The sequence below is a fragment of the Dromiciops gliroides genome, chromosome 1 (assembly GCF_019393635.1).
Source record: "Dromiciops gliroides isolate mDroGli1 chromosome 1, mDroGli1.pri, whole genome shotgun sequence".
Lineage (NCBI taxonomy): Eukaryota > Metazoa > Chordata > Mammalia > Microbiotheria > Microbiotheriidae > Dromiciops > Dromiciops gliroides.
In genome coordinates, this window is record NC_057861.1 from 147,869,935 (window position 1) to 147,886,916 (window position 16,982).

General features: G+C 34.0%; 1 protein-coding gene across 1 annotated transcript in view; it reads right to left on the minus strand.

Moving 5' to 3' along the window:
* Window positions 1–16,982, minus strand: part of DPY19L4 (dpy-19 like 4) — a 60,181-nt gene that overhangs the window by 17,033 nt on the left and 26,166 nt on the right. Inside the window, exons 8-16 of the mRNA XM_043977363.1 lie at window positions 15,221–15,355; window positions 13,176–13,307; window positions 12,990–13,088; window positions 12,114–12,187; window positions 10,111–10,269; window positions 8,615–8,734; window positions 3,578–3,698; window positions 2,268–2,324; window positions 207–289 (exon numbers count right to left, since the gene is read on the minus strand). Coding sequence (XP_043833298.1) covers window positions 207–289; window positions 2,268–2,324; window positions 3,578–3,698; window positions 8,615–8,734; window positions 10,111–10,269; window positions 12,114–12,187; window positions 12,990–13,088; window positions 13,176–13,307; window positions 15,221–15,355 — 980 coding nt within the window. The remainder of the gene's footprint in view (window positions 1–206; window positions 290–2,267; window positions 2,325–3,577; window positions 3,699–8,614; window positions 8,735–10,110; window positions 10,270–12,113; window positions 12,188–12,989; window positions 13,089–13,175; window positions 13,308–15,220; window positions 15,356–16,982) is intronic.

Here is a 16,982-nt window from a genome sequence, read left to right on the forward strand (position 1 = left end):
TTGAAATTGGAAATCTCATATGAACAAATGCTGAAAACTATCTCTCCATATAACTGGAAAATAATAAATATAAATAAATAAAAATAAATAATAAAATACTTTTATTTTTAAAAAAAGAAAATTAATTATAACAGCTAAACACATATGGTATTTTAAAATGAAATTACATAGGATAAGTTATGTTATTTCTGAAGTTCAATTCTTACTTTATCCAGGTCATAAGTTCCACTGTATCTGGATCATAGAATTCCTGTAGTTCTGAAAGTTCTGTCATTATTCTTGGAAAAAACTAAAAAGCAAAACAAAAGCCCTAAGAGGTATGCATTAGAAACTTAAAATCTAAATATTTTCATAATATTTCAAAGAACCTAAGGTCTTAATACAGCACAAACTAACACTATTTTCACTGAAGCAAAGAATGTCATAGATCTGTTTTCTTTCAATGAAGTGTCTATTCTCACTAAGCCTAATTCATATAGCTAAATCATTTTTATGTTAAACTTTGTGTTCAATAAAGGTTCCTAAAAAACAATTAGATTAATAATTATTTCTACCTATTCTGTCAAACACATCCAAATTTAATTCTAGTTTCAAATAAATGGTTTATGATGTTATTAGTAACTTTAAAAGTTTCTGCTGTTTGTGTCATACAAGTATTTATAGCATTTGTATTTTATAGATGCCTAGGAAATCTGGAATTGGTAGTTTTTTATTTTCAACATCATTAGCTTTTCTGTAATCAACTCTTTGAATGTTTAGCTTCACAATAAAGACAATCCCCAAATTTCTTATTTGATCTTTACTTTCAATACCAAATTTGTTATTTCAGATTTATTTCTTATACAAATCATATTAGGTAACCCATTTAAGACTGTAGCATTGGTGATTCATAAAACTGTGAATTATGCAATAGAATCAGTGGCTTTCCTAACTAAGACATCAAGTTTTCTTTGAAAATCAAAAGACTATGAACTCTACCGTACAACTTCTTATAGGGTAAAATTTTCTAAAAATAGCCACACTTACATGTTCTAATTAATTACTGATAGTTACAAAATCCATTTACATATGGTAAGTCTGCCCCATACCAAAAATTTTCAGAGCTTCATAAATGGCAAGCTATGAAAACAGGACAAAAGCCAACTGCTACATTATGAGTATTTTACCATATTAAACTGCTATGTGACTCTAGGGAAGCTCTCACATCTCTGTGAACTATTAACTATTCTCATATCTTAAAAATGGGAACAGTTCATAGGTATGTTACAAGGAGTAAGTGACTTAAAATACTATGCTATTAGTGTGTCTTAGTAACAATAATTTGTCTATAATGGGTTAAGGAGAGGTATTGGATCTGAGCCTTCATTTCACTCATGGAGGGGACTTCCAGGTAAAGAGTTTGATCTAATAATGAAGATTGATACCTTCTTTAAAATTAGTCTTAGAGTTGTACAGAACTGTGGTGTCAAACTCAAAACATAAAGGGGGCAAGGGTGGGCAGGTGGAGGCAGGCACTAAACTATACATAATGATCCCTCTAGGCTATGTTATTACATATTTTATTGTATTTTTCTTTATTTTGTTAAATATTTCTCAATCGCATTTGAATCTGGGTCTCACTGTGTGTTTGATAGCTCTGGTCTACAGTAATGACTGAGTGGTTAACTGTACTGCCCGGTGTCACCCGCACTACCAGGTGTCAGAGGTAGAAACTGAATCCAGGTCTTCCTGGATTCTCTATCCCCTATGACAGGCTGCCTCTTCATAGGTTATACATGAACAATGAAACTGACAGGATCAAATGTTTCTTGCATCCCTGTGCTAAACATTGTTTTTTTTAGTAAAGTTAAGAGACCATTTTCATATACTAGATTATCAAAGTTTCATTTCTTAGATATATTTCACTAGAATGTTTAAAAGAAGCTGGATCTTATCTCTATGGAAAACTATTTAGTTCCATATAAAAAATTAAAACAAAATAGAACAGTATGCAGTTTTCATTTTCTGTCTCTTTAAATCAATATCGTTTATCAATTGAAAATTATATCAATAGCAGTATTAGGCAACAATTAATATTTTAGTTGTAATAGATTATAGTTTCAAAAGACTGTAGCCTTTTATTATATATCTTTGCAATTATAAATACCTAGAATTCATCATTATTTAATACATCAAGCTACATTATGAATTAGATAGAAAGCATCTTAATTTCTACCAAAATATAATGAGGGTTATTTAATTTTTTAAATAAGGCAAAAATATCTTACCTCTTTCCATAAGCTAAAACCTATAATAGTAGGTACAGCCATGCTCAGAATAAGAGCCTAAGACAATAAAACAAAAAGGGTCATGGATCACTAAATTTTTCACATTCATTTATATTATTGATTATGGTACAAAAAGTCTTGATGCAATCTTAATATTATAAAATTAGAATCTGAAGAGACTTTAGAAGTTATATAGTACAATTTCTGACAACATAGAATTTCCTCTTCTCACTCCTTAGCAGTTGGTCACTTAGCCTTTATTTAAACACATCTAGTGATAATGAAATCAAAACCTTGAAGCACAATCCATTCCATGAAGAAGTCACTATTTTAATAAAATCCTTCCTTATGCTAAATCAAAATCTGCCCCTGTACTTGCAGTTCACTGGTCTTACTTCTATATGCTATGATAATAAAGAATATGTCCAATCTTCCTTGTACATGAATTTTTTGTTTAGGATATCATTAAAAGGACTAACAAATAGTTGTAAATAATGTCTTGACTCAGTATGTATAAAAATGGAGACTAAGTGCATAATTGAAAGTGGAAGAAGTGAGTGAAGCAAAACTAAAAAAATAACAGGTCTCCAACATATATTCAATGTGAATCACTTCAATAGATGTTTGAGTATATATTTACTCACCATATGATAGTTACTGAAAGTAATGAAAAGCTGATGAGTTAGCTGAATTACAAGCACAAAAAAAAGCAGTTGGGTATCAACTGTTCTAAGATAAGACTGCTATATATTACTCTGGAATGATTATCAGAAGAATCTGATTATTATTAAAGGTCTACTACTGGACTTATCTAACCTCAGAAAGATAACCATAACTTCAACTTAGTTGTGAAGACTTCTCACAGGACTGAATCACTTAAAATTTTTCATGCTTTATGTTTTTTAATCCTAGTAGGGATTAAAGCTAGGTGGTGCAGTGGATAGAGCACCGGCCCTGGAGTCAGGAGTACCTGAGTTCAAATCCGGCCTCAGACACTTAACACTTACTAGCTGTGTGACCCTGGGCAAGTCACTTAACCCCAACTGCCTCACTAAAAAAAAAAAAAAAAAAAGCTAGGTGGTGCAGTGGATAAAACACCAGCCCTGGATTCAGGAGGACCTGAGTTCAAATTCGGCCTCAGACACTTGACACTTACTAGCTGTGTGACCCTGGGCAGGTCACTTAACCCTCATTGCCCTGTTTAAAAAAAAAAAAAATTTTAATCCTAGTAATCTTATTCATGCTTACTCTATTCTGTGTTATTCAAATTTCATTCATTAGCATTACAACATGGAACAGGAGCAGCTCACCAAAAATATTGGGTGTACAGCTCTCAATCGAAGCCACTTGAAAAGGGTCATCCAAAGTTCAGGAGAACATACACCAAATGCTGCAAGCATGCACACATAAGGAGTCCAAAGGTATTTCATGCTGGAGGAGAAAAATGATGTAAAGATGAAACACAACTTTTGGGAGAAATATTTTTTTCCTGGTCAACATTTGAGTTATGGTTCTAATCCAGACAATAATGCAAAATTAAATAAGCAATAGGTCAACCCTGGCCTCTGCTTTTTAACAAATGACTAAATTATTTTACAGCCAAAGGAGATAGTTTTGATAATACATGGAGACTGTTATATGACAGACTCAAAAGATTAGAACTCCAAACTAGAGAAGAATGAAGGTAAAAGAAAACACACTAAAAAAATCTATAAACCCATGACTGGCAAATAGAATTTTCTACATGTAAGGAAGTACTTAATTACATAGTAAATAGTAAACTCACACAACTCAAAAGGCAATAAAGATGAAAAATAAGAATTATTTCTAAAATACTGAAATAAATTCATATATAAACATGTTATCATATATTACACTAAGGGAGAGAATACATCTCCTAACTAAAAGGCTGACAGCAAAGAGTACAATATCGTTCTTGTATAGCATGTTCTTTCGTACCTGCTATTATCGACAGAATATTATCTGGATATACCACAGATATGACTCCATCTGACAATTCACATGAACTTATATTAATCAACAAATATTTACATAACAGGATAGCTGTGGAACTAAGAAATAACGTCAACAAAGACTTACTGAACACCTACCCTATTCCTTGACATGGTACTAGATATTTTGTAATAACAAGAATTTAAAAAGGCATGATTTCTGTACTGAGGTACAGAATGCTAATGAGAAAAATCCTTAGCAACACATCCACTAGATAGTCTTACATTAAAAGGTTTTCATAAGAATATGAGGCATACTAGTTTGGGAAAACTCATTCACATAACACTAACTACAACTTATACTTATATAGTGTATACAAAGTGATTTATTCCCAGTAACCTTTTGAGGTAGGTAGTACAAATATTATTTCCTCATTTTATAGATGAGGAAACTGAGGGTTTAGAGAGGTAAAATGATATGCTTACAATGCAGAAGACAACAGACTTAAGGACTAATCTGACTAAAGATAGTATGAAAGTTTCTTCTTAGAGGTAATTTTGCACAGTCTCAAAGAACAAAAGGACATGTAATAGTAGAAGGGAAGGGAGATTTCCTTGGTTAAGTGGAATGCTATGAGTAAAGGTATGGAGTTGAGACTAGCAAATTATGTGCATGGCATAGCAAAGAGACTGGACTGGCTGGAGTAAAGTTTATGGATGAAGATGTGTTTGGCAGAGAGGGCAGTAAAGAGAGTGACATGAGGGTTTTGAGTATAAGGCTGAATAGTTTGGGTTTGAAACACTGAAACCACTAGGTTTTTAAATGATTAAAAGAAAGGACAGCAGCTCATTCTGGCAGATGACTGCTGCACAGGCTGAAGCAGTAAGAGAATGGAGTCTAGAAGAGAATGCAAAGATCATCCAGTCCAGTTGTGAATGAGGACACTAAGGCTCAGAGAGATCAGGAGGTTTACTACGTGAATCCCTAATGCCAAACAGAGAATAAATGAAAGAATGTTGGTTCAAGTCAGGCCTCCCAACAACTAGGACTCTTTTCACTGTACCATGTGACAATGAGAAAAGTTCTCTGCAACAAGTCCAAAAGATGGTCTCACATTAAATGGTTTTCACAAAAATAAGGTCATAGCAAAAAAGTAATATAACTTAACATTTTAGGTATCATCCCTTCTCTTCCCCCCAACTACTACCCACCAAAAGGACAAGCCTCTGCTTGAAGAACAGGAAGAGAAGACAGGTGAGGAAAGGTTGCATGGAAAAGGATGGATCATCAGGGATTAAAGATTCAAAAGAAGAAATTACAAAGTAGAAAAAAAAAGGTGGGAATAAAAGAAGCAGCAAAAAGCTCTTTTGGTAACATATTAAGGAAGATGGGCTTCACACAAAGGCAAGAATGTCAAGGAAATAAGATAAAAGAAGCTCCAAAAATGTCACTGAAAGGGTAAGATAAGCAAAAGGGGACTCAACCTTGCCACATACCTCCAATTCCCCAGTGCAGAAGAGTGAAATCATTGAGTTATATTTTTATGCTAACAGATCATTATGGAATGTTTACTAAAAGCTAAATAAATAGCTTTAAGAAGATGTCTACAAATCATCAAGGGAACATGTTAGCAATTATGATTCAGGGATATATTTAGAGATATGTCCTTTATTAATCTCTGAATGATATAACTATAAGTACTGTTTGTAGACTGAAATGGGTATACCTTAATTCTTTTTTGGGGGGGAGGGGCAGGTCAATGAGGGTTAAGTGACTTGCCCAGAGTCACACAGCTAGTAAGTGTCAAGTGTCTGAGGCCGGATTTGAATAAATGTGTTTTTTGCAATTTATTCTCACTACTGGGAGGCACCCTGGCATGGTGGATAGAGACCCAGGAGTCAGGAAGACCAGGGTTCATTCATGAAGAATATTACTAAGGACTCCTGTATTTACCTTTGTGGTTCACAAAGGTTAGAGCAATTAGGTATTAATTGCCTACTATTTTCTGGTCACAGAGTGGACACTTTAACAAAAAAATCTCCTTACTTCATGGGACTTACAGTCTTAAAGTTAATAAATGACTTCAAGAGCTCTCTATGACCCTCAGGATAAAATAAAAGGTCCTGAAGTTTGGCTTAAAGTCCCTTCAACAGGCCAGTCTTTTTTTCAGCCTTATCTCATTTTATCACCCTTCATACTCAATAGCTTCCTGAGGGCCAAATCTTGCTGGCCACCTGTTTTGCATGCCCATAAGCTAAGAATGCTCTTTTCATTTTTAAACATAATAAAACTTTATTTTAAAATGTACAAATCATTCTTAGCTCATGGGCCATATAAGAACAAACAGGGCTAGCCCACAGCTACAGTTTGCTAACCCCTATTCTATAGGAAGGCAGCTTGGGTGGAGGAATGAATAAAGTGCAGAGACTAGAGTCCAGAAGATTCATCATCTTCCTAAGTTCAAATCTGGCCTCAGACACTTCTTTTTTTTTTTTTTACTATTTTTTAAAAAATTAATAAAGTATTTTATTTTTTTCCGTTACATGTATAGATAGTTCTCAACTTTTGTTTATACAAGCTTTACAATTTCAGATTTTTCTCCCTCCCTGCCCTCCCTCCCCCCTCCCCTAGACAGAAGGTAATCTGATATAGGTTTTATATATATATATATATATATACACATACATACATACACACACATAATAACATTAAACATATTTCTGCATTAGTCATGATGAAAAACCTCAAAATAGAAAAAAAAAACAGTATCAAAAACAAAAGAAATAGTATGGTTCATTCGGCATCTATACTCCACAGTTCTTTTTTTTTTTCCTTGGATTTGGAGATCCTCTTCCATCACAAGTTCCCTGGAACTCTTCTGTGCCATTGCATCAGTGAGAAGAATATAGTCCATCACAGTAGATCAACACTCAATGTTGATGATACTGTGTACAATGTTCTTCTGGTTCTGCTCATCTCACTCATCATCAGCCCACGCAAGACCCTCCAGGTTTCTCTGAACTCCTCCTGCTCATCATTTCTTACAGCACAATAGCATTCCATTGTATTCATATACCACAACTTCCTCAGACACTTCTTACTAGCTGTGTGATCCTGGACAAGTCACTTAACCCTGCTTCCCTCAGTTTCCTGATATGTGAAAGGAACTGGAGAAGGAAATGGCCAAGCCCTCCAGACTCAAATGGGGTTATAAAGGGTTAGACATGACTGAACAACAGTAACAAATAAATAACCACTCTACAGTATCAAATGAGAGATGTATAAAACACTTTGCAAACCTTCAAATAGTATGTCAACATTAGCTATTATTAGTAGAGCCAAATTGAACTGCCAGCTATTCCCCAATGTCATTTTGCCCTCTCACAATTCTATTGATTTGAGCCCCAGACCTGGAATGCATGCTTTTACACATTAAAAATCTTCTCTGCCCCATAAGGCCAGGGTCTAGCTCTTTTAGGGAACCTTCTCTGATCCCTGTGACTAAAAGAAATTCTCTCTCTGAAACTTTACTTTGTATTTAACATACTCTACCTTTGCATCATAATCATTTGTGTATGTCAGAGGTATCAAACTCACAGCCTGCAAAATGGCAAGTGTAGCCTGAACCGGATTAAAATGTCATTGGGAATTGTTTACCAAAATAAAAATGTGATATAGCATTGTCATGTTAATATGTGGTTTTCTAAGTCAATGAATGTGCAGCCAACAAGGATCAGTTTCTATTTGAGTTTGAAATCACTGGTATATGTATCTCCTTTGTTTGACTGGATGCTTTTTTGTTTTTAGAGCAATGTGTTTTTCCACATTTATATCCTCACTACTGTGCAGATGGTAGACACTTAATTCTTGTGAAGCTAAATGATTTTCTGTGCAGTTTAGTATTTATTAAGAATTCTGAGTTTGTACAGAGGCAGGCAAAAGGGAGAAGAGGATAAAGATCTGAAGGTGTGAATATCAATACCACAAGGATCACCTAAAAAATTCTGGTTAATTAATTATGGCACAAATTTAGCTTAACAATATCTGAAAATCCACTGTCTCCTCAAATTTAAGTAGAATGTATATGAAAAATGATTAAACAAATGAAGAATATAAAATACTAAGACTATAAATACTAAGTATGATAACAATTTGTAAAGGAGATGAGGGAAAGGAGAATGAAGGGTACTCTTACTAAATTTCATAGTGCTTCCTTTGAAGGAGCTAGATAACACTCCAGGATGAATTCATGGAAATCATGAAAGTCTGCATGGTTTTAGTTGCATAAAAATATGTATGCATATTTCTTTTTTTGTATACAAAAAGTATCTTTTTGCCAAAAAAGAAAATCAATTCACCCTAAAAATCCATTAGCCAAGTAAAATTACACTTACCCTTCTAGCACCATTGCAAGAGAACCCAGCAAAATAGTATGAATTACGTGATAAACTATTTCTGGTCTTTCTCCAATTCGACCATCTTCAAGTTTAACTACTTCTTTTAAGGGTTTGCCACTGTGAAAACAAAACAGAATTTTTAATAAATTAATATCTGAAAAATCAAGGATGCTTTTCCCCCTTTGAATCAGGCCATAACTAGTAATTAAAATATTAAACTTCACTGAAATAAGTATTAATGATTTTTGGAGTCCAGAAATATCTTCTGTTATCCAAATATCTGGACCCACTAGCCTTATCCACTTCATCCAGAGAGTAGACTTCTAAGTCTTTTCGGATTACTTCCAAAGAATGCCAGCTGCATTGCCAGATGCCAAACTGACTCAAAAATGAAAACCAATTCGGGAAATACAATTTCTGAAAAGCCTTTCAGATTTCTCAGGTCAGTTAGCACTTACTAGTGAATGTTAAAATAAATGGTAGTGAGGGGGCAGCTAGGTGGTGCAGTGGATAAAGCACCGGCCCTGGATTCAGGAAGACCCGAGTTCAAATATGACCTCAGACACTTGACACTTACTAGCTGTGTAACCCTGGGCAAGTCACTTAATCCTCATTGCCCTACCCCCCCAAAAAAATGGTAGTTAATAGTATCATGCCTAAATTAAGACCTTAAAACTAAGAATTTACAAAAGACTTTTTAAAAAATGACAAAAATATTCTTGAGGCAATTTAAATATTAAATCACATGCACTACCAAAAGGAACAAAATTGACCAGATGTTTAAGTTATAAACATCTTACTATTAACTAAATACTAGACTAATAAGTGAACTTCCTTTGTAAAAGCTTATTAAAGAGGATAGGGATATTTCTTCCAGTAACTTGAGCACAATAATAAAACATTACCATTTCAAAAGAAAATAAAATTCCACTCTAATTTACATGAGATTATCTGCTTTATTTTTACTACTGAAAATGGAAATAATAGCAGTTACTTTTATTAAAAGTCAACTCAACATCTGAATAATCAGAAAATAATTTGTATCTATCTCACAAAGTTTCACTGCTTATTCAGATGCTGAGTTTATATTTGTTTAGATGCCAGATTTTGATGGATTCAGATTAAGTTTCAATTTTCACTGGTTAACTATTCACAAATAACACAATCTTACAAAGCACCAAAGGAATAACTTAACAGCATTTTTATGTAAGAATTACAGGAACTTTACATTTATCTACATTCTTTGTGGACAATGAGAATGATAGTTGACAAATTATATAAATTTACATTTCTAAAATGCTCTGTGTAAATTTTTCTCTTTTGATATTTCTAATGACCCTCTAAGTAGAGAGTACAAGGATTATCCCCACTGAAACTTTGAATTAACATTAAATGATCTGCCTCTGTTCAGACAAGAAGCAAGGAGCAGAGCTGGGACTCAAACTCAGGAACCCAAGCTCTTTCCCCTATCCTGCTACCTAATGGATACTTACTTGATTCTCCTAAAAATAACTTGTATCACAGAAAAAAGGCAAATAATTAAAACTAAAATATAGAAAGGCAATAAAGATGACTGTGTCAATCGCAAAAAAAAATCCTGAGATGGAGCCTGTAGGGATTCTTGACAAAGGAGCCAATTCATTGTAAAATTCCTATAAGAGAAAAAAAAAGCATAACAATGAAAAAGATCCCCAGGTTTTCATGTATGCTGAATGTCAAAGTATCTTTCAATTAAAAACTGAAAACTGTTCTTCAAATGTATTCGTTATAGCACAACAATGATCTCTCTTTGTGCCAATATAGTGCCAATGCTATTTTTCTGGAAGCAATGTATCTATGTTATATTTGAATCTGTATTTTATCATACAGTCACTCACTGAGGAGTTTTTAGCTAACTGTCCCAGATGCTGATAAAACCTATCATTTTGGCCTTGTTAAGTTGATATTCTAGCCAAATGAAATCACAGACACAATTCAGTTTTATGTTACTAAAAAATGTCTATCTGTTAATATGAAATTTGAGGTTAAATATAACAATATTTTTAAACAACAGGAATTTAAGATTAAAATGGTGCACAGAAAAATATGACTTTGAATTAGCTTAGAGTAAAATGAAAGGCTGAACTTTAATATAAACATGCACTATTTATTTATTTATTTAAGCTTTCAGCATTTGTTTAGATAAGATTTCCAATTTCAAATTTTTCTTCCTTCCTCCCCCTGCCCTCCCCATGACAGCAGGTAAAAACATGTACTTTTTGGTCACTTAAGCATGCATCTTTCAAAAGGGCCCTTTTCTATCCTTACCCTTCTTGACTCCTAATAGGCTCATCTAGTCAAACTCATAATTAATCAAGAATTCCCCTTACAACATACCATGGAATGGTCATCCAGCCTTGATTTGGAGACTTCTAATGAAGAACTAAACTACATCCCAAAGCAACCCCCTCCCCCCACTTTTGGAGAGCAGGAATTGCTAGGTTTTTCTCTGCAAATTTGTCTCTTTGCAACATCCCCCCATTGCTTTAGTTCTTCCATCTGGAGTCAAGCAGAATAAGTCTACTCCCACTTGCACATGGTAGCCCCTCAAATATTTGAGGACAACTATCATGTTTTCCCTCTATCTCTCCTCTAGGTAAACATTCTCACTTCTCATATAGCACTAATTCTTTTTTTTTTTTTTCCACCAACTAATTCTAAAAGGGGTTGTAATCTGCATCTCTGAAAGGTGTATCCACACTAGACAAAGTACAGATCCTTAAAGTATTGAAGTACAGGTTGAATCTTAATTTGTATTATTAAATGTTACATATAATTTTAACTTATATCTGACTACAATATAAAAGTGGTTTGTTATACTATTTTACTTGTGCATAAATATGCTTCCCCACAAAAGAAATAACTCAATATTTGTTTCATGGTTCTGGAGAAAGGGGAATAGAACTCAAAAAGGTTAATGAAAGAGGTGGCACTCCCACAATGTACTTGAATTCTGAGAGGTCATTACATTTGTCAGATTTTATGCAGAATCATGTACCTAGTATAGGAGAGTTCAAATTGCTTCTTTTACAGGATCTTCTTTCTGGTAGAAAAGCTCCTCCTCTAAGTGTTTTAAATAAAAATCAACAAAGTAAATTTCTTTACCCAAGGATCAAACCAACTTTTCAGATGGCATTCTCAGTTCACTTAGGAAAACACCCCATACTAAGCAATCTTTATTTAAAACCATCAAGCCTTTAATATTGGCCCTAAATAATTTAATGTGGCTCTTTATTCTTTTAACCCCCTCCCCTACTTGTTCTATCCTTTTGCTTTATCACAAGAGAAAAAAAGGTTTTGAAAAATTCTGTCTTCTCTATATGAAGATTTAAATGTAGTTTTTTTAAAAGATGAAAAAATATCTCCTTAATCCTTAATTCTTCTATAAATTATAGTTTTCTAATTTGAAAAGCTTATTCTTTATTTTCTAGATAATAAGTAATAAGGTTAAACTTACTTAGTCATATTTAGTCCAAATTTTGCTTCAAGGAATTTTAACATGTGTCCATTTTCTTTGTGTGGGACAAAAGTCTGAGGGAAAAAAGTATGATTAGATAGGAATAACAAGCAAAATTATAATAATTAAGCATGTGAAATAAATGTTCACAATGAGCACAACTGTTTATAAAGCAACAATTTTCTTCTGAAATGCATTTACTCTATTATCATTAGATTGAGTAATGACAACTAAAAATTTTAAGTGAAAAATATAGCCTGAAACTGCCCAACAGATTGCGAATCCCTGAAAAGACCTAACACCAAACCACGTGTACTCCTTTCAATCCCACTCTGTCGCTGCTAAGTTCACTGCCAGAGGGAGAGAACTTCCATTCCTGCCCTCACGTTGAAGTCGGCGTCCTGGAAATTCCTTGCCTTCTCCTCCTCAAAAGGGAGGTCCTTCAAAAATCGCTTCAGTAGCATGCATAATCTCTCAAATGATTTAGCTAAAACTTCCGATATATATCTTTACCACAAATAATTTTTACCACAGTATTATAGTATATATTAAAAAGATAACTCAAGTTGAAGCAGAAAGATTTTCAGAAGAAAATCTAAGTTAACTTAGAAAATGCCCTCACTAAAAACAGTCTTCCTTTAAAAGTCTCGTTATTTTGAACAATGGACCCATGACAGCTAAGTTATTCAGGCTCTTTTAAGGCTTGGCCTCTCTTCACCTGTTTGTCAACTCAATTGTCTGGTCAACGTTCAAATGAAAATTATAATGTTAAAAACACTGTTACCTTGTTGCTCTCTTATTTTTAGTGGTCAATTAAATCCAATATATTTTATCACTCAATTTATTTTTCTCCATTAATCCTTAAGAACTGCTTACCTTCATTACAACATTCAGCATCACTGTTAGTGTAAATATCAAATAAAAATACATCACTTTCATCATTCTGGCTATACGAGTTCCTTTTTTCACATTCAACTGTAAACAAAGATATACATGAAATATAGTTTCACTGGTTAAAAAAAGTGAAGGAAAAAATACAGAATAAAGATAGATCATAATTACCTGTAGGCATTTAGCAAGCATTAAGGAAGTTACTAAGCTTAATAAAGGGGATACTAATAAAGCTGGATTTTCAAACTGCAGTAAATATCCCAAGAAGAGGGATAACAAATAAATTTTGTACACCTCATGAACCTGTTGGGACAAAAATAAAATCAATTGAATAAAATAAAACATGTTTTCAAAATCTATTTCATTCCATACTTATTTTATTATTTGAAGTTTCAAAGAATAAACTAAATCTTAAAACATATCTTTTCTTTGACTTATGTTGTTAGTTCAGCCATAACTATAAATGTTTAACTGAACTGAACCCTAATTTAAAATCTGTATCATGGATTCTTTGTAAAAACATGGGACAGTGTCATATACAGTATGTACCAAAGAGATGTTTTTGTTAATAATGAAATGAATGATTTCAGCTTAGAAAAAACTCTTTGCACATGAAGGCAAGAGTTAAAATACAAGTCTCTAAATCAATCTTTGGCTATATTTAATCAGATTAGAGAAAATTTTCTAAAAGTAGGTGCCAGGTAAAATTGCTTTTGGAACCTTTGTCACATAATTGTGAAAATATGACTTTTAAAGTCTCTAGTGAAAATATCCTAAAGATAAAATACTTCTGCTATTATTCCATGAAAATGTATCCTCTTTGTGGGTCAGCCCAGAGATTATACCAATTACATCTCTATTAAGTTCAACATTCTAGTGAAAGAAGAAAACTAAATCCACCATGCAGTCAATAGCATACCCTACCTAATCATTAATAAATGGGTTACATAAAAATACATCATTAGTCAAAATGATGCTTTGGAGTTTAAACAATCAGCCAAATGATATTGCAGTAGGGGTTCCTGAGTTTATGTTTATACTATATTAACAATCTTATTGGAAAACAATGCAGATCAGGATATTTGTTTCTGAAATGTACAAGTATTTAATTCTGGAAAAGAAAGGTAGATTGGGGGGGAGGGGGACAGGGTAATGAGGGTTGACTTGCCCAGGGTCATACAGCTAGTAAGTGTCAAGTGTCTGAAGCCGGATTTGAACTCAGGTACTCCTGAATCCAGGGCCAGTGCTTTACCACTCCGCCATCTAGCTGCCCCAAGAAAGGTAGATTTTTAAAAGTCAACAACCCACAGGAATGTTTTACTAGAAGTTCAGGACAAATGTGTACAGGATGTCAAAAATACTAGTGGCAAAAACAGATCTGCCTGGAATAGCATGATTAGCTAAAAAGGGTAAAAAGCGATTGCAGAGAAAAAGGAATCTTTCAAAAATTGAAAAGATCCATCAATATAAAGTATAGATATTGGGTCAGCAAAAGAGGAATTTCAGGAGTCTAAAGCCAATAATTAAAGAGTCTTAAAATACATCAAAGGGACAAAATCAATTTTGCCCCCTGCCCCCTTGAGATTAGTGAGAAGGATTTGTGGGCTTGGGGATGAAAAGGAAATCTCATGTGATAGGGAACAACATCTGGGTGAGGAACAGCTCAGATGCCATGAATGTTTCAAGGAGCCAAAAGACCTTCAAGGGCATGACTTTTAAAAAATATTTGTTTTGGGGGGTTTTGAGAAGAAAAAATAGACTGCTTTATAATTAGACCAAAAAACCCCCTATTTTTTTAAAAAAAGATTTATTGGTGCTTCTTCACTGTTTTTACATATTTTTGTTTTGTTTTGTTTTGTTTTGTTTTTTGTAAGGCAACTGGGGTTAAATGACTTGCCCAGGGTCACACAGCTAGTAATGGTTAAGTGTCTAAGGCCAGATTTGAACTGAATCCAGGGCCAGTGCTCTATCGACTGCACCACCTAGCTGCCCCCTCACTGTTTTTATAGGTACTTCTGGTTATTCTTCTTGTTCCCAAAGTAAGCCTCCTTCAAGAAGATGATCTTAAACTTCTAAGGGAGAGAAGGATGTTCTAAACTTATGAAACAAATTTCTCTCTAAAATTTACTAGAAGGCATAATACTTTGAAAGCACAGAAGAAAGGAAAACACTGAATCATTTGTATTTAAAATCAAAATGTCAAAATGTCATACTACCTTGTCTCCTTGCATGAAGGAAAAGGAGTCTAGGAGGAATAAGGAGACTGCTTGAAGAAACAGGAGATAGTGACTGTATTCCCACATCATCATGAAAGTATATGTTGATGCACTCACCAACAAATAGCAAAATCTCTAGGGGAAACAAGAGGCATAATCTAAATATCAATAGTATTGTTACTGATATCCAAGGTCACCCCCTTGAAGCTGGGGCCAAAGAACCTGTCAAAAGACCCAGGAAACTACAGCAACTCTCTATATTCTAATCCATTATAAGACCAAATAATTGTTACTGGATAATAACAACAGCAATGAGTATCTTCTGAATAAGGAACCTTTGTGAGTCGCTATAGAGGCAGCTGGACACTGCAAAAAAGTCAGACTTGCAATCAGGAAATTCAGTATAAGCAAGTCCTAATCTTAAAATACTAAGTAACATATAATCTATTTCATAAAGTAGCTATAAACAAAGCACTTTTCATACATTAAAATGCTACACAAATGTGAGTTACTGCTACAGGAATGATTTCACAGCAGAAAAATACAGGTGAGAGAAAAAGAAAATATGAATGTTCCAACCCACCTCCAGCACAGACACACAAAATCTTCACAAGATCAATCAGTTTTTAAAATTCAAAAATCAAGGAGTACAAGGTAAAGGAAGAAAGAGAAGATAATGAAAGCATAAGCAATTAATTTCTGTCAATCCAATTCTTTTTTTTTTAAAGTATAGCCTATTAAATAAAGGAAGAATTGTTTTTCCCTGAGATAAAACAGCATGACCTAGGCAGGAAAGTATCCTGTAGAAGGTTACCTCTGAACTGAGCTCAAAAAGTATAAGATCTATCTATTCCCATCTCTCCCAAGAATGATCTAACTTGAGTACCTTTTAAAAAAAGCTATTATCAAACATTTAGATCATTTCAACTAAATAAAGCACATGGAAAAAAATTATAAATCCATGGCATTTTCATCCTATAGAAAGACCTACTCTATTATCTTATTGTGGCAAGAAGGTAACCTTCTGTCCCTGAATCCTGTCAGTGGAGTACCAGCTCTGATAAATTTTACCATCCTAGAAAAGTGTGAAGTGCAATGTGGCAAAAAACTTATGTCTGGGTTCCAAAAACTAGCCTACCTAAGCAAGGAGAAGCTCATCTTCAGTAAGCAGCCAACTGGTAATAAACTCTAACTACAGAAACCAACAAAACAAAGAAAAATACAAAGTGACTCTTCATCCTGTGCAGGTCCTCTTCCACTTCTGCAGTGACCTTAATGGGGCACAGGGTGCTAAGAATTACATAGTCATTAAGCCATTTATAAAAACTAACTTAGCTGGTCGAGGCCTAAATGTAAGACCCTTTGTACAGTGACTAACGAGAAGAGATTCTACTGGAGGAAGTATGTCATTTCAATCTTAACATTCTCTCTCTCTCTCTCTCTCTCTCTCTCTTTTTTTTTTTGGCGGGGCAATGAGGTTAAGGGACTTGCCAGGGTCACACAGCTAGTAAGTGTCAAGTGTCTGAGGCTGGATTTGAACTCAGGTCCTCCTGAATCCAGGGCCGGTACTTTATCTACTGTACCACTTAGTTGCCTCCAATCTTAACATTCTCAATGTAAATGAAACCAGAAGACAGAAGGAAGTTGAAGCTAAATGTAAGGATGTAAGGATGCCACAAAGGCCCTCCCTCCTTAGGGAAAGGAGTTAGTTGAGTTAATTCTTATCATAACTCCAAAAAGCAAACAAGCATGTTATTTTTCA